The sequence below is a fragment of the Siphateles boraxobius genome, unplaced genomic scaffold (assembly GCF_051911475.1).
Source record: "Siphateles boraxobius isolate OS27281-9 unplaced genomic scaffold, OSU_SipBor_1 22, whole genome shotgun sequence".
Lineage (NCBI taxonomy): Eukaryota > Metazoa > Chordata > Actinopteri > Cypriniformes > Leuciscidae > Siphateles > Siphateles boraxobius.
In genome coordinates, this window is record NW_027508833.1 from 27,449,845 (window position 1) to 27,470,033 (window position 20,189).

At 45.2% G+C, this 20,189-nt stretch overlaps 1 protein-coding gene across 4 annotated transcripts in view; it reads right to left on the reverse strand.

Annotated features, from left to right (window-relative positions):
* LOC143747002 (solute carrier family 22 member 7-like) overlaps positions 1-19,515 on the reverse strand; it is a 39,610-nt gene extending 20,095 nt beyond the window's left edge. Inside the window, exons 1-10 of one of the 4 annotated variants that reach the window (XM_077239401.1) lie at positions 18,878-19,515; positions 18,690-18,793; positions 13,848-14,002; positions 13,536-13,704; positions 13,258-13,381; positions 12,142-12,251; positions 11,829-12,043; positions 11,607-11,715; positions 11,306-11,512; positions 10,998-11,179 (exon numbers count right to left, since the gene is read on the reverse strand). In XM_077239401.1, coding sequence (XP_077095516.1) covers positions 11,089-11,179; positions 11,306-11,512; positions 11,607-11,715; positions 11,829-12,043; positions 12,142-12,251; positions 13,258-13,381; positions 13,536-13,704; positions 13,848-14,002; positions 18,690-18,793; positions 18,878-19,258 — 1,665 coding nt within the window. In that variant the 5' untranslated portion in view covers positions 19,259-19,515 and the 3' untranslated portion in view covers positions 10,998-11,088. Of the gene's footprint in view, positions 1-88; positions 213-2,654; positions 2,824-2,917; positions 3,073-3,188; positions 3,293-9,630; positions 10,162-10,997; positions 11,180-11,305; positions 11,513-11,606; positions 11,716-11,828; positions 12,044-12,141; positions 12,252-13,257; positions 13,382-13,535; positions 13,705-13,847; positions 14,003-18,689; positions 18,794-18,877 lie in introns of those variants that run through there. The other 3 variants (XM_077239404.1, XM_077239403.1, XM_077239402.1) reach the window with 3 other exon arrangements.
* Between the last annotated feature and the right edge of the window lie 674 nt (positions 19,516-20,189).

Here is a 20,189-nt window from a genome sequence, read left to right on the forward strand (position 1 = left end):
TATAGTTAGCCTACAGACAGTTGTTTTAAAGTGACCATTTGTCCATCCAGCATGTACTGTAAAATTGAAAATATATATTTCCTCTCACCTCAGGTTTGATTCTTGAGATAACTTCCTCCTTGCGATTCATGACAGCACATTTATGAAGATAAAAATGAGCTCTTTCTGCCTTCCCATTGGCTATAAGCCACCGAGCCGACTCTGGAACCCACCTATAACATTATTCACATTAATGATTATTTCATATTGAGAGTGTAGATAAGATAACATTTAGAAAAGAAACATTTGCTCTATAAAACATTGTTAGGGGTCGTTCAGACAGAATGCATTTTTTAATTACACTCCTCTGCTTTTTCATTGTTTTCTTAGTAAACATGCACTACTAGACAGAAGCTATGGAAGCTTGTTTCCGCCACTAAATAAATAAATAATAATAATAATTGCGACTTTTTATCTCACAATTCTGACTTTTTTTCTCACAATTTCGAGTTTACATCTCACAATTCTCACTTTATTTCTCAGAATTGCGAGATATAAATTCAAAATTATGAGATATAAAGTCAGAATTGCGTGATATAAAGTCAGAATTGCGAGATATAAAGTCGCAATTGCGTGTTATAAAGTCAGAATTGTGAGATATAAAGTCGCAATTGCGTGTTATAAAGTCAGAATTGTGAGATATAAAGTCGCAATTGCGTGATATAAAGTCAGAATTGTGAGATATAAAGTCGCAATTGCGTGTTATAAAGTCAGAATTGTGAGATATAAAGTCGCAATTGCGTGTTATAAAGTCAGAATTTACTGTCTAACACTTGATGGCTGCTCTGTCAAGTCTTTGTTGTTGGTTAGGAACCTGGGTGCGCTCTTTGATACCAATCTTTCATTTCAAAGTCACGTGTCTAGTATCTGTAAAACCGCATTTTTCCACCTTAAAAATATATCTAAATTGCGTCATATGCTCTCAATCACAAATGGGGAACAGTTAGTTCATGCGTTCATGATATCAAGGCTAGATTATTGTAATGCTCTACTGGGTGGTTGCCCTGCACGCTTAATAAACAAACTCCAGCTGGTCCAAAACGCAGCAGCAAGAGTTCTTACCAGAACCAGGAAGTATGACCATATTATCCAGGTTCTGTCAACAGTGCATTGGCTCCCTATTAAACATTGTATAAATTTTAAAATATTGCTGATTACTTACAAAGCACTAAATAGTTTAGCTCCCCAGTACTTGAGTGAGCTCTTAACGCATTATAGTCCGTCACGTCTATTGGGATCTTCTGTAATTATAGACTTATATACTTTTATAGACTTCTATAATTCAATGTTAGGCTGCATAGATTAGGTTAGCCGGACCCGGGAACATTTCCCATAAATCCTGATGTACTTGTTAGATCATAAGAAGGATGGTGTCTACGCTAATATTATCCTCTCTGTTTATCCCGAGGTATACCACAGTCCGCCGGATCCAGGCCGTATCCGGATCTGATGAAGGACCTGCGCCTAGACACGACGACAACGCAGTCCTTTAGTGTCAAATAGTCTCCCCCCTGTGAAAGCCTCCTTCCCTTTACCTCTGTACAGATAAAACGTTGTCAGGATAATTCCGGTTCACATGGCTACGCGGAAGAAGCGATAAAAAATTCTGTATTATACATTTTTCAATGCTTGTACCTTGGAACCTATTTAATGGTTTGCGTTCTCGAGCCACCAGGCACTGTTTTGTGCAAATGAGCGGCCGGATCTCATTGATGTGATAGTTCACCCAAAAATGAAAATTCTGTCAGTATTTACTCACCCTCATGTTGTTCCAACCCCTTAAGACTTTTGTTTATCTTCGGAACACAAATTATTATATTTTTGTTTAAATTTGAAAGCTGGATCACTCCTCCATGGGCTTCTAAGGGATTGAAACTTGCCGGCCCCGAAAAGTTATTAAAGACATCATTAAAATTGTCCAAGTGACTACAGTGGCTCAATTTTAAGTTTATCAAGCGACAAGAATACTTTTTGTGCGCAAAAATGACGACTTTATTTCAACTATTCATTTCCTTTTCTGTGGGCCTCGAGTGAGTTCACGTAGTGTAAAAGCATAGAGCGTCTGTGTTGTACGTCACAGGCATCACACACATGACCAGCGTCGGCCAATAGTGAGCCTACGTGTGACGTACAACACAGACGCGCTAAGCTTTTACACTACGTGAACTCACTCGAGGCCCACAGAGAAGGAAATGAATAGTTGAAATAAAGTCGTTATTTTTGCGCACAAAAAGTATGCATTCTAAAATGGCATTCTAAAAACGTGGCACTCAAGTTAAATGTTCATCTTTTAAAAAACGATGTTGCGTCCGAAAGCGCATACTTATTACAGTAGGTACTACATTGGGTTTGAAATGTACTTAGCAACCGTTAAAAAAGTGTGTTCTATAGGATGATTGTGTGTAGTAGGAATGAAATTCAGATGTGAAATTCACTTGACCTTTGGCATGAGTTGCAGTGCTTCACTGCCATTTGTAAATCATCCCGTGGCCTCATGGGATTGTAAAGTCTCCAGTGGCATGTGCACTTCAGACACAGGGTATGTCTTTAGACATAGGCTGTACTGACTCATTTGTGCTTTAAATTAGACAGAAAGAATATGTAAGGCTCATTACCACCAGAGGACTGTGCACAGTAGTAAAGGTGAAGTGACGGCCACTGTCAGCCATCTCCAGTCTCTGATACAGAACGCAATAAGAGACAATGAGGTGCTCCCAAAAGCCCATGCCATACTGTCAATTATGCATACTAGTCTCCTGTGCTGAATGTCCACCCACTCCACATCTGGAGAAAGACACATAAATACGATAAGGCCCTTTGTTTTATATTTACTTTCAATCATAATCTGAGGCATTGAGACTGAGAGAGAGGTTCTTACTGAGTACGGTTGAGATGATAACGATGCCAGTGATGGTGAATCCACTAAAGAATCTCAGCACTGCAAACATGATGAAGGAGGAAGAAAAGATGCTGGCCAATGCAAAAGCCATTCCTGATATGTACGACACCAGCAGCATTGGCTTTCGCCCAAATCTACATGCCAAACAGAGTATGTTTTTTTTATACAGAACATTTCATGCTTTTGGGTGTGTTCATAAAATGTATATAATTTTTTATAATACACAGTTATATTTTTAATGAAACATCACCTGTCACTCAGGCCTCCAAAAAAAGCTGCTCCAAACATCACTCCGACGAAGAAGATGGTGGCCACAGCTTTATTCAGACCTCTGTTATCACATACTAGATCCCACTGTGAAATGAAGAGAGATGGGCAAAAACGATACTCGGTTACTAACATAACCTCGTTTCTCTCTAGAAGAGGGAACGAGTATTGCGTAAGCTAGCTTACGCAACGGGTAAAGTCATCTTTGCTCGAGATATTGAAGCCAAAAATTATCCTTAATTTTGTATTTATTGTCAACGCAGTGCAGCAGCTAGCAGACCTAGAGCAGGCCATATTGCGTGCTCATTGGCTGCCCTGTGGCAACTGCTGCAACCTACCACTGAGCCTCGAGCGTGACTTCGCGGAGCGTGAAACAGGCTCTGTTTCGTGGCGGCGAGACCCTTGGTGCGCCCACCAAACGAGACAAAGAGCTGTTCCGAACGCCTGAAAGAGGCGGAGACCTTCGCTCTGAATAGGGTGCCCAATATTTTAGGGACATAACCATGTCTTGGCTTGAGGATGACTTTAGAGTCAATTGGCCTGAACACAAGACACGCAAAGCTAACAGATAGCGCGTGTAGATCCCCCACACGTTTAACTGATGACAGAGCTGTCAGAAAAACGGTTTTGAGCAAGAGGTACTTTAGGTCCACGGAGTCTAACGTTTCAAAGGGGAAATCTTTCAGGGCCTCTAGGACCAGTGAAAGATCCCAGATGGGAACCGAGGGGGGTCGCGGGGGGTTCATCCGTCTAGCTCTTCTAATGAAGCGAATGACGAGCCCGTTCCTTCCTATTGACTGGCCGCGCGTCGACTCAGCGAACGCTGCAACGGCCGCCACATAGACTTTAAGCGTGGATGGGGACCTGCCCTTATCCAACAGCTCCTGAAGGAAGCTAAGCAACTCCGGGACCCCGCACATTCGTGGGTCTAGATCTCTATCAGCGCACCATTTGGAGAACACCGACCATTTAGACGCGCAAAGCCGCCTCGTAGAGGGGGCTCTGGATTGTGTGAGCGTGTTCATCACTCCCTCTGGCAGTACAACGGGTATCCGTTGATCAACCATGCATGTAGAGACCAGCGCTCTGGATGGCGATGCCAGATTGAGCCTGCGGGCTTGAGAGAGGAGGTCTCTCCTCACTGGAATCGGCTAAGGGGCTGTGTGGGACAGCCGCATCAGTTCCGGGAACCCAGTTTGATTCTCCCAGCGCGGGGCTATAAGGAGCACCGAGTGGCGCGTTTGCCTGATTCTCTTGATTACCTGTGGTAACAGAGAGACCGGAGGGAAGGTATAAAGTGGGAGGCTGGGCCAGATTTGGGCCAGCGCATCCTGGTTCTTTGAAAAGAACAGCGGGCAATGAGCGTTGTCTTTTGACGCAAACAGGTCGACTTTCGCTTTGCCGAAAAAGCGCCATAGTAACTGGACTGTTTGGGGGTGCAAGGACCATTCCCCCAGGGGGATGTGGTTCCTGGACAGTGTGTCTGGACCGTCGTTAAAATGGTCTGGCACGTGCGCGGCTCTCAGCGAGCGCAGGCGGCCCTGAGACCACATAAGAAGGCGTTCCGTCAGATGGCAGAGGTTTCTGGATCTGACGCCGCCCTGACGGTTTATGTAGGACACCACCGACATGTTGTCCGAGCGGACCAGTACACGGTGGTCCTGTATGAACGGGAGGAAGTGTTTAAGCGCGTTCTCGACCACTATCATTTCCAGACAGTTTATGTTGAAATGTTTCTCTTGGTCTGACCACAGGGCAAAGGCCGGTCTGCCCTCGAAGACGGCGCCCCAACCCAGATTGGAGGCGTCCGTCGAGATGACCAATCGGTGTGAAACAGCCCCCATCGTCACTCCCGACTGGTACCAGTCGGCCGCTAACCAGGGCTGCAGAGCCGAAACGCAGCTCTGAGTCACTCTGATTCGCCTGTAGCCTGAAACCCAAGCCCGGCGAGGCACTTGGGAGTTCAGCCAGCGTTGTAGCGGGCGCATGCGCAGCAGGCCCAGCTGAAGCACAGCCGCAGCTGATGCCATACAGTCTAGCATCCTCTGGAATGTTCACAAAGGTATAATGCTGGCTTTCTGGAAAAGGCAGCAAGGTATAATGCTGCCTTTCTTACGCGGCTAGCTGTCGAACACGGTGCGTGCGCTGTGACGATAAGCAGGCCGTCATAGCCACCGAGTCCAGTTCTATTCCTAGGAAGGAAACTGACCGTATCCATGGATTTCGTAAATGTACGGGGTGCTAAGGATAGGCCGAACGGGAGGACGGTGTATTGATATGCCCGACCGAAGGCGAATCTCAAGAATGGCCTGTGACGCGGGGCTATCGGAATCTGAAAGTATGCATCTTTCAGATCGAGAGAAACGAACCAGTCTCCCGGGCAAATGTGCGCGAGGATTTGTCTGGTCATAATCATTTTGAAGGGCCGTCTCATGAGAGCTTTGTTCAAATGTCTCAGATATAAGATAGGTCCGTCCTTCTTGGGTACGAGAAAATAACGGCTGTAGAAGCCTGACTCGCTCTGAGAAGGAGGTACCGGTTCTATGGCCCCTTTGCAAAGCAGTTTGGCTATTTCTGCGCGGAGTAGATGTGCTACATCCGCTTTCACTTTCGTCTCGGTCCGAGCTCGAAAGCGAGGGGGGCGGCGAGCGAACTGAAGCGACTAGCCCTGACTTATCGTGCTTAGCACCCAATCTGTCACACCTGGAATAGCCTTCCATGCTTCTACATGTATGGCTAGGGGCAGAATGGACTCCGGGTTCCGTTGGCCGCGCAGCGCGGGCTCGGGAAACTGTACCGGAGGCATGAGCGGGGTGCGCGCGCTCTCTGATCTCAGTAACGGCAGCTCGCCGACAGCTGTAACTGCCTGAACCACTTGATATGACCCGATTACTGGGAATGGGGAACATTTCGTGGCGATATTTATTGCAAGCGGAGCCTGGGGCAAGTGTTTGTCCGCAAGCGTGAGTGCTCGTGGGCGGTCACGTGACTTACGTTCATAACATGGCCACTGTGAGGCTGTTGCCGTGTAACAGAGCGTGCAGTGAGTAGGTGTGAGCACAGATTTGTGGGCACATTGTCTACATCTAGCACTCTTGCGGCGTTTGCCATTTGGGCAGAATAGCCTCCGGGTTCCGATCGCCATACTTCGTGGGCTCGGAAAACTGAACCGGAAGTATGGGCGCGGCGCGCGTGTCTTCCGTGCTTGAATACGGCGGCTCGCTGACAGCCATGGCTGGCTGTTTCACATGTGACGTCCCGACTGCTTGAGTGGGGAACGTTTGAGATAACTTTGGGATGCGCGAGCAACGCCGGGCGTTTATTAGTAAGCGTGAGCACTCGTAAGCGGGCTCGTAACTTACATTCATAGCCATGCGCGCACCCTCGGATCTCGAATACGGCGGCTTGCTGACAGTAATGGCTGGCTGTATCACTTGTGCCGTCCCTATTGTTTTGAATGGGGAACGTTTTGTGATAATATTGTGTGCGAGCGGAGCCTGGGGCGAAGCGTTTGTGAGTAAGGGTGAGCACTCGTAAGCGGTCACGTAACTTACATTCATAGCCATGCGCGCGCGCCCGCTGATCTCAATAACGGCGGCTCGCTGACAGCTGTAACTGCCTGTATCACTTGAGATGACCCGATTACTGGGTATGGGGAACATTTCGTGGCGATATTTATCGCGAGCGGATCCTGGGGCGAAGGGTTTGTCAGTAACCCCTAAAATCCACTGGATCCGTCTACGGCGCGGAACGTCAGCTCCACGTTTTTGATGCGTCCCTAGCTCGGCGTCAAAGTCCACTGGAAGCGTCTCAGACGCGTTTCAGCAGCGCACCGTTGGTCTCCACAGGGTGTTTTATTTTGAAAATCGACCGGATCCCCTATGCCGTTCTGTGTCTGACTTCCTGCCCGGTACGATGTACTCTGTGCTGCTTGACGCGGCAAGCGGCGAAAATTGACCTGCTACCTATTCTCTGCGGAGCGAAGAGACGCTTCTGGGGCGCTTCTGAGACGCGCTGCATCCGCAGCTGGTGGACTTAAGAGCATTGACTATAATGGCCGCGATTAGCTCCGGCATCCGCGGCGCTGACGTTACGCGCCGTAGACGGATCCAGTGGATTTTAGTTGTTAGGGTTAGAGCTCGTAAGCGGTCACGTAACTTAAGCCTTGTTTATTCTCGATGCGTCTGCAAGAGCGTGAAGGTGCGCCATTGCGGTGTGACGTCATTGCGGTGTGGGCGGTCGTGCGCGTTGGGTGCGCAAGACCCCATTTCGCCTGGCGGTGTCCACGGCACGTTTTGTAACATCGCGCGCGGCGCCGCATCCGAAGATTAACGACTTCGAGCCGAATCTGGCCGAACTGGTACGTCTGTACCAGCATGTTTATGATCCTTCTATACACAGATACATTTGCATTGATGGGCGACCATAAAAGCCTCTCATTTTGTGAATAGGATCACATTTGCATTAATGACCCAGTTTGCACTTGTCTCACTGACCGCTGTAACTGCCTCTATCACTTGAGATGACCCGATTACTGGGAATGGGGACCATTTCGTGGCGATATTTATCACGAGCGGAGCCTGGGGCGAAGTGTTTGTCAGTAAGCGTGAGCGCTCGTGGGCGGGCACGTGACTTAATTCATAAAATGGCCCCTGTGAGGCTGTTGCCGTGTAACAGAGCGGGCAGCGAGTAGGTGTGAGCACAGATTTGTGGGCACATTCTCTACATCTAACACTCGAGCGGCATTTGCCAGCTTTATGAGAGTGGGCTCTGTGAGTGTGAGAGACACGGGGGTAACGTGCTTGCGTGTAGGGGTGAACACTGAGATGTGGGCATAATACTACACTTAGAGCACCACGGCAAGAGCCGGATAACCAGACGTTACACTCTTGAGATTTTGCAGGCGAGCGGGTAGCATTACCAGCTCATTGGCTGCCGAATACATTGCTGCAGTAGCCTTTTCTTAGGGGACTGACAAAGCGAGATGTTTCAATGGTGATCCGGCCGCGGCGGGTTTCCTCAGGCTCTTTCCTCTGCTTGCTGGTGGCTGGTATCAACGGCGGCGGCTTCTCTCAGAGTCCAGCGATGCGGAGAGCTTCGCTGAAGATGATGAAATCAGTGAGGCAACCTAGGAGCCTGGCTTTTATACGCTAAGCCAACCCCATTTTGGCGGGCTATGACGCGTGAGGGTGTGAAGTCACGCGCGAGGCTCAGTGGTAGGTTGCAGCAGTTGCCGCAGGGCAGCCAATGAGCACGCAATATGGCCTGCTCTAGGTCTGCTAGCTGCTGCACTGTGTTGACAATAAATACAAAATTAAGGATAATTTTTGGCTTCAATATCTCGAGCAAAGATGACTTTACCCGTAGCGTAAGCTAGCTTATGCAATACGAGAGAACCTCTCGTAAGAGAACTTTTCCTAAACAGTAACTGTTGTAATGAACTGCTTCATGATCTAAAAGACTTGCAAAACTAGATGTAGATGTGCATGAACTGGCAACCATTAATTTGTCACATTGCCCCTCAAATTCCCCAACTAACAGATTCATTTATTTATTTATTGGTTGTATGTCAAGGGCAGGGGGGGAAAACTTGTCAGGTTAATGTGCAAATGACTGAAAAACAGTTTTTTAGCACTGTGCACATGTGCACTTCCACATGCAGAATTCCTTGCCAAGAATTACCTACTACTAACTTGCTTAAGTTAATTTTATTTTTACTGATTTTGCTCAATTTGGACACAATGTATTTGAGTAGAGTTTATAGTGTCTTATAGTAATAGTAAGACAATTCTCTCTCTCTTCACAGTATTCATACAGTAAATATTGTTCCCTTTCGAGAGCGGTAACTCAACATTGCGTAGCTATGCTGCGGGAACTCCTGTGTAGAGTTACTACACAAAAACATACTTTTTAAAAGATTTAATATGGTTATGTATTAAGTGTTTGCTTTTGCAAGAGATGTGTAATGTTTTGCGTGCTGTGTTTGTTTTGTGTGTAGAGTTTAGAGAAAAGGAGCCATAGTTTGAGAAATTGTGTTAGCAATTAAAAAAAAACTGCATTACCATTTGTTAATGTTAGTGAAAATACAATCGTTCGTTGTTTGTTCATGCTAGTTCACAGTGCATTAACTAATGTTAACAGATACCAATTTTCATTTTAAAAATGTATTAGTAAATATTTAAATTAACATTAAGGTTATAAATGCTGTGAACGTATTGTTCATTGTTAGTTCATGTAAACTAATGTAATTATCTCTAATGTAATCATTATAAATTAAATGAAACATTTCATTATAAAATGAAACATTATAAAGTGTTACCCCTCAAATGATTTGAGTTAACTCGTTGGATTTTTCAGTATGCAGGCACATCCTAGCAAGTAAGGGTAAAAAACTTTGAGTTCAACCTTCTTCATTGAAATCTCACCTGTGTGACGAGAGTGCTGATGAATGTGCTGTTGTCATACTCCCATCCATTCTGACACTCAACTACAGGACGTTCTGTGCTGTTAGAGGAGTTTGCCAACAGATGTAACTGAGGATAAGAAAACATGTGACAAGAAGCAGGAGTACCGTCTTCCTGCGCTGGAATACTGGCAGCCAGTTTCTGCTCCTGACTCAAATTCCAAAAAATTCCCTCAGCATCCAGAGAGCTAATGTCACAATGGTGAGACGGGATGGCGGCGATAAAGTTGCTTAATAGAAAGTGGCATGGTATAGTGAATCGTCCTACAAAACTGATGCAAAGAATCATCTTCTGGAACCTGCCGAAGCCATTGATCTCCGTAATTAGATCATCAAACTTCATGCTTTTTATTGATGCACAGAATTCCCTCTGTGTCTTCTTACAAAATGCTTGGTTTAAGTGCTGAGTTTGTATGGGATATCAAAGGTTGGTAACCGGAAGTCAGATGCAGCTTGTACTTTGGTCATTAACAAAACTGCTGTGGTTGTATGTCTGTGTTTGAAATGTGTGTGTGGGACCATATCTTCATATGATCTTTCATCCATAGTAGCTTGTCAGTAGGGGTGAATGATTAGTTAATGTGTGTGGACATTGACACCTTTCCTTACTAATGATTGTCAGCAACTGGCATTCAAACTAGCAGTTTGGCTAGTATGCATGATTTGTTTTGAGCATACATGAGTCAATATGTCATAAACAATCTCAGTCTGTTTTTGATACATTTCCTCTTAAATGGAGATTAAAGAAAAAAGGCAAACTTTGTCTCTGATTGCAAGTCATAAAACACTATCTCATATTACCTTTGCTATTATCCAACATGCTTATTGTGCAAAGAATTTGTGGTTCACAAAGATTCTGTATCAAGAGGATTAAATCAATATTGCAGCCTTTAATTGGACATTAAATAAACACTTATTGATAACCACTAGGGCAGGATTCCAAATTACTGGTTAACAAACGGTAAACTCAAGCTTCAAGTTGTGTAACATATCTTCCGCAATTATACCAGATGAAGCATTTTGACTAAACTACATATGAAGTTAGTAAACCAGTGCCAAGCCTTGATTTTATTAACCACGTTTCTATAGGCACAACATTATTTGTTGTCCTGTAGAAATTTATAGGGGCAAAATTTAATAATTAAGTTCTCGCTTTGTGAAACCAATTTTTGCATTAAAGCAAATTATAGTATGTTGATAAATTAATTATCAAAATAAAGGTGTGAGAATGACAGACCGAAAAGCCTTTGAGCTATTTCTAATATGAGCTATTCTACTGTGATATTGATTAAAACAGTAGACACAATGAGAAAACATGCAACACCTCCCTTCAAATTTCTCTTAAAATTGTTTAATCGAATGATACAGAAACACATAAATAGGAAATGTTATGGATCAATGGATGCTATAGTTATGTGTTCTACAAAATTAAATCATCTTTCCATTTCACTCTACTGCCTTCTTTTTCCTCCATTTTTCGATCGTGTAGTGGTGAGCCATCAGTGCCCTTCCTGAGATTAATTCAATTCAATTCAAATTTATTTGTTAAAAATATTAAAAGAAAATGTTAAATCTTAAGGGCTCAGTTTCCTGGAAACACTATATATAGACTAGATAGTTTTTCCACATAACCTTACCTGATTCCCTCAACATCCTCTATAGTCTCCGGCAGACATCTGCCTCGTGTCTCTGGTAGCTGATAAGCCACGAAAGCAGCAGAGAGTGCAATAGAAGACAAAATGACTTGTGAGAAATGGCTCCATATATCATCCGATAGCAAGATCAGAGGAGCCACAGACACACCGAGACGTGCCACGAATGAATTATAGCCCATCCCATTTTGCCTACAGGCATAAATAATATACATACATATTTTTATTGTTGATGCTGGATATAGTTTCACTTGCATACAACTGAGCATGAAGTTAGTTTTCCTACCTTAAAACAGTGGGGTAAAGCTCAGAACTATATAAAATAATTGTACCAAAAGACGTGGCGGAGCAGCCTTTTCCCAGCACGGCTATTACCGTACGAACCACTGTCTTATCTGAATGGCAAGAGAAATCATTGTTGCACATTGTTGGATCTTTTCATCAAACCTACATTGTCATTTCATTCTTCATGTCAAAAAGTCAATAAGTTGTACAGTATGTCTCTCACCTTTGGGTATGAATATGTTAATCACAAGGCTGATTCCAACTAATAGCAAGGATCCAGCTTGAGTTATGCGTCTTCCAAACTTATCCAGCAGATAATAGATGCTCAATTTGGCAGGAATCTCAATTGCACCATACACAAACTGAGTGAGGTACATATTTAGTCCAAAGCTTGAAATGTTGAAACTAATTCCATAGGCAACAGTGGCGACAGAAAACCTGGCAATTAGAAAGCAGCAGGAACGTGTTAAATTAGATTAATCTGAACCCTTTTACTGATGCCTGTGGAGTGTGTTTGTGATTGTGATTTGACACACCAAGTGATTCCTGTGAGTAAAGCCAGTCTCCTCATCTTAGAAGTCTTGATCAGATCCAGGTATGAATACTTCCTGTTTCCTCTTCCAGTAACTATGATTTTAGCCAACTCCTAGACAGAGAGAAAAACAAAGATGTTCAGATTCTATGTAAGTAAACTATGCTAAAGTAAAAGCAAGAAAACAAACACAGACCCTATTAAGACCATTGTAAACAATGGTTATTTTATTTTTTAGAAATGACAGACTCTCTGATGCTGTATGCTGAACTTCCTCAATTATTTCGTAAGCTTAAACCTGCCCCTTTCGACTGCAAGCTTACATTCAGATCTGCCTCCATCTAATCAACAACCTGCTCTACATTTTTCCCTTTTTAATATTCCGTTTCACTGCTTTGAAGACAAACATAAATAGTGACGAAAGACAAAATATTAAATGTCACAGATGTATATTTACTGAGTAAGAACAAACATTATTTGTTCATCAGATATTCCTCTTTAAAGAAAAAAAGTATCAGCTGTATGGAAAGTATCCTAGTTTGTTTTTTGACCACTGAAGGTGTGTACAGTTTACCAATTTACTCATGGAGCCGCATTAAGATCTCCATATCTCTGGGATTGAACCATTGAGGACCTTTAAAATGAAGATACCAAAAGGAAAGTATGTGAAGAACCAGAAAATTTAGAAGTGCTTTTTGACATTTTTGAACTGTCATTGTTGCCATACAATGCAACAAAGCTTGCTAAAGTCTACAGATTTTACTAACAAACCTACCAATCTCTGTGTAAAAATAAAATGATGCTGCCATCTTTCTAACGTCATTTTTACCCCCCTCTAATTTGGTTCCAAATCTCAGGTGAAAATTGTCATTTTGATCCCCCTCTACAAAATAGTGGAGTACTCAGTACATCTGTGACTTTTAATTTTTTGTCTTTCATCACTATTTATGTTGGTCTTTCTACAGAAAAAATATGAACAAAATCAAAAATCTGAGTTGGGAAAGTTTCTGAAATTTGGTTGATTTGACACAGAATGACCCTGCTGTACCATCCATTGCAAGCAAAAATATGTTACTGATATTTTTACTGACATTTAAGATCTCTTTCTGGAATCTCTCACGTCAGGTTTTATCCTAGCAGTGCCTTCTTTTTTACGATTCATGACAGCACATTTATGAAGATAATTATAAGCTTTATCTGTCTTGCCATTAGCAATCAGCCACCGAGCCGACTCTGGAATCCACCTATAACATTATTCACATTAATGATTATTTCATATTGAGAATATACTGCTTTTGTGATCTGTAAGCGACTTTCTTGGAAAATGCATATTTAATGTACCAGATGACTTACAGATATTTTAAGACATCTACTTAGTATTGGTTTATTTATACTCACCACCAAGTGATTATGGCAATAATGGTGGGCAATGAGATGGAAACTGTCAGCCATCTCCAGTCTCGAATAAAGTATGCAATCAGTGAAATGCTCATGAAGGCGAATGTCCAAGACAGGCTGTCAATAACCCCTACAAGCTTTCTGTGCTCAATGCTCACCCACTCCACATCTGATAAAGAACGAATGAACAAAAGAACCAATACACACACTCATCACTTACATTGACACGTCTTCGTTTTAGAAACACTACTGTGTGCTGTTTTAAAACCACAACAAAAACAAAAAAAATTAAAATAGAAAGGTTCTCCTCACTGAGTACAGTGGAGATGATGACACTGCCAGTGATAGTGAATCCAGTGAAGAATCTCAGCACTGCAAACATGATGAAGGAGGAAGAAAAAGAACTACACAAACCAAAACCCATTCCTGATATATGCGACACCAGCAACATCGGCTTACGCCCATACCTGTTTAGAATAAGACATGTATCCATTTAGAATCACTCCAGTGCTAGTACAAACGCCACCAAAAAAAAAACTTACTTTTTAAGCCAGTGTGTTTCTAATGCAACTGGACTTTAAAGGGTCACCAAAAGGCACCCAAAAATGTCAGCATTTACTGTCAGAATTTATTTTATATATTTATTTATATATATTTACTGGATGTATAAAAAGGGCGCCTTGAGACCGTGACAACATCCTATCATCTGAAGGGACTGTTGCAGGCAGGCCCCGAGGTATGGCAGGGTGACGTATTGTCTCGTTCCCTATTCTCAGGGAACATAGGTTACAGTCGTAACCTGAGACGTTCCCTTTCGAAGGGAACTCAACAATACGTCATCGACGTTATGGGGAGCGAAATACCCACGCCGCCATAATGAGGGGAGTGCATGCCCAATGGCAGTGACAACTGTCAGAACCAGTAATACAAAGGACACTAAAACCACTCACCCTAGTGTCAGTGACAGCACTCCCCACCGGTCATAGCCCAAGCTAATGAACCGAGAAAACTGCCAGAACATAGTACATGGGAAGTATATCTGGGCCAGCTCAAAGGCTTAGGACCACAACTTCCTAATAGAAGGGGTCCCTTCTAGGGAGTGTGGCTAGGGGACTCAAGGACTCCCAGCCAGCCACTAATCAGGAGAGCATGCCTCCTGACTTGCCACCAGGCTGGCCTGGTGATCTATACTAAGATGCACCGACTGGCCATTGCCTGTCTGTCCGAGACAGAGCCTCCGGAAATTGCCTTAGATAAGGCATCCGAAAAACCGAAGGCCTGCGAAGCTGGCAGAAACCATTCAGTTCCGGATCACAGAGACGGGATTCCCCGGAGAGTGTGACTCAACCTCAAGAAATGACGGAAGACGTCCACTCAATCCATGGGCCTACCCAGTGTTCGTTCTGAACACTGAGAAAGTAAGAGGGATCAAAACCAGGAAGGTCTTCTGAAGCCTAAGACCTGATGTGACCTATGTGGGGAGCTCCAGTACATGAGGGCTCATATCAGGAAGGCCGGTGAGGCCCGAAACCTGGCAACCACAACCTGTGGGAGCTTACTTTCAGGAAGGCCTGGTGAGGCCTGTAACCTGACAACCACAACAAGTGGGGCTACTTCCAGAAAGGCCATAAATATGGATTTTAGAAAGTACATGAAACAAAGTGCATGAACTTAGCCATTCTGAGTCCAGGAAGGCCTGGATCAAAAAGTGGAAGTTAGGAAGAGAAAGGCGTCTGTCGTAGCATACTTAGACGACAGGACGCATATAGAGTGGGACCCAAGGTGAAAGACCGGGGTCAAGCCACATAGGAAGGGACTGTAGCGTACAGCGCACGACCCTTACCATAAAAAATGGATTTTAGAAAGTACACAAGACGTTTCGTCATGTGACTTACCATAATTATGGGTTTAAGAAGGTACGGAGCGTACAAAGAAAATAGATGAAGTAAATGTGCATGTACTTCATCACTCTAAATTCAGGAGGCCGGTTTGGAGGCCTGAATTTACCCATGATCAGGAAGGCCAGATGAGGCCTGTAACCTGATAGTCATAGTGGGTGGGAGCTCACATTCAGGAAGGCCTGATGAGGCCTGACATGTGAAAGCTCACAACTACACCCTAGCGACCACAGTGAGTGGGAGTTCACATTCAGGAAGGCCTGGTGAGGCCTGTAACCTGGCGACCACAATATGTGGGAGCTCGTAACTAGGAAGGCCGGGTGAGGCCTGTAACCTGGCGAGCACAGCATGTGGGACCTCACACCCAGGAAGTCCTAAGAGGCCTAAAAACCTGGTGACTACAGTGTGTGGGAACCCATATTCAGGAAGACCGGATGAGGCCTGTGACCTGACCTGTAGAAGCTCATGGGGGCTCATACTCAGGAAGGCAGGGTGAGGTATGTAACCTGGTGCCCACAATATGTGGGAGCTTATATCCAGGAAGGACGGGTGAGGCATGTAACCTGGCGACTACAGTATGTGGGAGCTCACATTTAGGAAGGCCGTGTGAGGCCTGTAACCTGGCGACCACAGTAGGTGGGAGCTCATATCAGGAAGGCCAGAGAAGCCTATAACCTGGCGACCACAGTAGGTCGTACTCAGGAAGGCCGGTGAGGCCTGTAACCTGGCGACCACAGTATGTGGGAGCTCATATTCAGGAAGGCCGGGTGAGGCCTGTAACCTGGTGTCCACAGTATGTGGGAGCCCATATTCAGGAAGGCCAGGTGAGGCCTGTAATCTGGCGACCACAGTAGGTGGGAGCTCATCCACAGTGCGTGGGAGCTCATAACCAGGAAGGCCGGATGAGGCCTGTAACCTGGCGACCACAGTATGTGGGAGCCCATAACCAGGAAGGCCGGCTGGGGCCGGTCACCTGCCACAGAATGTGCCGGGCCACAGTATCTGGGAGCTCACATTCAGGGAGGCCGTGTGAGGCCTGTGACCTGACATGTAGAAGCCCGTCACCAGGAAGGCCGGTGAGGCCCGTAACCTGGCAACCTCTGTACAGGAGGCGAGTTCTGAAAAAGAAGAAAAACATTTTATTTGCGCAAAAGAACATTTTCACTCAGCATAAAAACCTGCAGCATGCGGAATGAGTCACACCGGGAGTCAGAAACTCAGTAACCCCCTCTTTCTTTTTTTTTTCTTTTTTTTTACTGTTTCACAAGTAAAGGTAAGGCGCTCCTATCAACCAAGCTGAAGCGGGCCATCAGAGAATTCATGAGCTCATCATGGGCCCCGCCCCAGGCCTGATGTAGGAGGAGCCTGGGAGCGATGGTGGATAGGAGACAAGATCCAGGGAGGTTAACGTTTGGTCTGAGAACGTTTGCTCTGGATCACCTCCCTGAGATCGTGCCTCCCGCGGGAGTTACGCCTCCTGCACGCCCTGCTCCCTCTGCTAGGAGGAGGGTGTGCACGGGAAGCGACACTGGCCTTCTGGGTCCGTCTGTGATCCTCAGACCACGACGGACCAGGCCCTCCCGCCTGCCTGGGCTGGGCCGAGGACCTCCGCGGAATGCAGCTCTTAAACGCCGCAGAGCGCGCCCTCGCCTCCCTGAATTTGTCGACCACCGTCTCGACGGAAGGTCCGAAAAGCTCGGAAGGCGAAACCGGCGAATCGAGGAGAAAGGTTTTTTCTTTCTCCCCGATGTCAGCCTGGTTGATCCACAGATGCCTCTCCGTGGCCACCATAGCCGCAAATCGAACGACCGATGGAGGCAGCAGACTGTTTGGTGGCCCCGGAGAGACAAATCCGTGGTATGGCGCAGCTCTGCGACCGCGTCAGGGGACAGACCGGCCCCCTGATCGAGGTCCCGCAGCAGGTCGGCCTGGTAGGCCTGAAGGACCGTGAGGGTGTGCAGAACCGCTCCTGCCTGACCTGCTGCTGTGTACGCTCTGCCATTCAAGCGTGATGTAGGCTTAAGCGGCTTGGGTGGCAGGGACGGAGCTCCTAGTGACGAAGACCGACCAGAGACGAGATAGTTGGCCAACGTCTCGTCCACTGGCGGCATCGACACATACCCGTGCTACGAGGCCCCATCCACAGCAGCGAAATTATTCCGCTGATGCAGATGAAGACGCGCAGAGAAAGGGGTTCTTCCATGCCTTCTCGATCTCAGAGTGGAGATCAGGAAGGAATGAAAGGCTCGTCCGGGCTGGTGGCTTATGGGAAGGGAGGAACCGAAAGTCCAAAATACCACGAGCAGGTTCCTCCCGGACGCGCCTCCACTGTAGCTGCAATCTGTTGGTGGCGCGCCCCATAACATCCACCAACTCAGCGTACACTGGGCAGGAGGGCTGAGATGATTCAGTCTCAACCAGACTGACATCATCAGCAGCCAACTCCTGCCCGGCCCGAAGAGAACCAGTTACAGATCCATCAGAAAGAGAAAGAACCTCTTCAACATCGACCTGTAACTCACCCTCGTCAGCTGGCAGATCATCCGCGAGGTTAACGCCCCTCTCCAGACGATCTGCCAGCTCCATCTGAGAGCCCCACGAGCTCACGCGCCGCTGAGCCTCAGCCCGAGCGGGACCAACACCGCGGGGTTCAGATGCCGTGCCCACTTCCCTCGAGAAGTGGGACAGACGAGAACGGAGCGTTTTCAGAGAAAAGCGCTCACAGTTTGCGCAGGAAGCTCCCTCGAGAACTTCCCGCGCGGGCTCTTCTCCCAGGCAGAAAACGCACAGATCGTGTGAATCCTCCGGTGTCAAATATCTGGGACACGGGTCGGCACACTTGCGGAAAGAATTTCTCCCCTTCTCTGCACGCTTCATTTTTGTTGACTACTCAAAAACAGACAAACAGTCCCTGAAGACGAAAAGGATGTTGTCACGGTCTCAAGGCGCCCTTTTTATACATCCAGGTTGCGTGCTCATCATTCGAGCTCGGGCTGTCGCCGGTCAACATGATTGCTGTGAGTTGATACTTAATTTCAGACACCTGTCACGCCTGAGGCGTTCCCCATAACATCGATGACGTATTGTTGAGTTCCCTTCGAAAGGGAACTCATATACTGTAGGTTTGGAGTGTCATAAGTAAATTATGACCGAATTTTCATTTTATGGTGAACTATGCCTTTAAGAAATGTATTGAGCTAATTTTGAGATGGTAAAAACTCATAACAATGTTTATATCCAGTTTAGTTGCACTGACATTGCACTCAGGCTCCCATAAGCAGCTGCTCCAAACATGACCCCAATGAAGAAGATGGTAGTTGTCAATCTGCTCAGTGCTCTGTTGTCACACACTAAATCCCACTGAACAGAAAGAGAGAGAGAGAAAGAGGCCACAACTAGAATAGAGTACAATAAATCAGCGATACTTAAAAAGCAAGAGACTACCTGTGTGGCGAGAGTGCTGATGAATGTGCTGTTGTCATACTCCCATCCATTCTGACACTCCACTACAGAAACCTCTGAAGGTCTGGAGGAGTTCATCAGCAGGTGGAACTGAGGATATGAGAACATGTGACAGGAAGCAGGAGTCCCATCCTCCTGTGCAGGAATACTGATAGTCAGTCTCTCTTCTCGACTCAAATTCCCAAGGATCCCGTCAGCATCCAGAGAGCCGATATCGCAGTGATGAGACGGGATGACAGCAATGAAGTTGCCTAACAGGAAATGACACGCAAGACTGAATCGACCAAAGAAGTTGATGATCAGAACCATCTTCTGAAACCTTCCGAATCCATTAATTTCTGAGAGGAGATCTTCAAACTTCATCTTTGTGCTCTGTTGTGCTTGACCTGGTTGTGGATCTGTCTCACCTGGACATTGAGTTCATACCTCAAAATAATAACATTCTAAGGGAAGAAAATGGTTAACAGGGATGTCTAAAGCTTTGTGGAACATTTGTAAAAATTAAACCCTGTGGTTGAAACTTTACATTATGGTAATTTTATAAAATAAGTTAATTCTTGCTTTGTCATTCTGAGCTCATGCTAACTTTGCACTCAGACACAGATTAACTGCTTCTTTCAAATTCTTTGGCAGCCATATTTTGTTCACTTTGATTCTCTAAACTGACGAATTGTGTAACATGAATTTTTTCATGAATCTTATTCAGCAATACTGCATTTAATGATCAAAAGGCATTTATCTTACAAGGTATTTATGTTGGATTTCTATTCCAAATAAATGCTGTTCTTTTCATAAAATCTTAATATAATAACAGCACAACTGTTTTCACCATTGATAAGATATGTTGAGCACCAAATTAGTATTTTAGAACATTTTCTGAAGGATCATGTGACTGGAGTAGGGTATAAACTATATTTAAAAATATACTAAAATAAAAAAGTTGTTTACAAACTACATTGTTGACCTTTTAGGAGCGTACAAATCAGGCAGGACACTAAGATCAACAAATCAACTTTTGCTGACAGTCCCTTACTCCAAAAAGAAGACAAAGGGTGACCGAGCCTTTTCAGTTGCGGCCCCCAAGCTGTGGAACAGTCTTCCCGCCCATATCCGGCTAGCTCACACAATAGAAAGTTTTAAGTCCAAATTGAAAACGTATCTTTTTAACTTAGCTTTTAGTTAAGTGCATTGTACAGTGTAGATAAAATTTTGTCACTTTTAGTTTTTATTATTTTAAATCCTTTCTACACTGTCCTCACTATATTGTTATATGAGGGAGTCTGTCTCAGAGTGT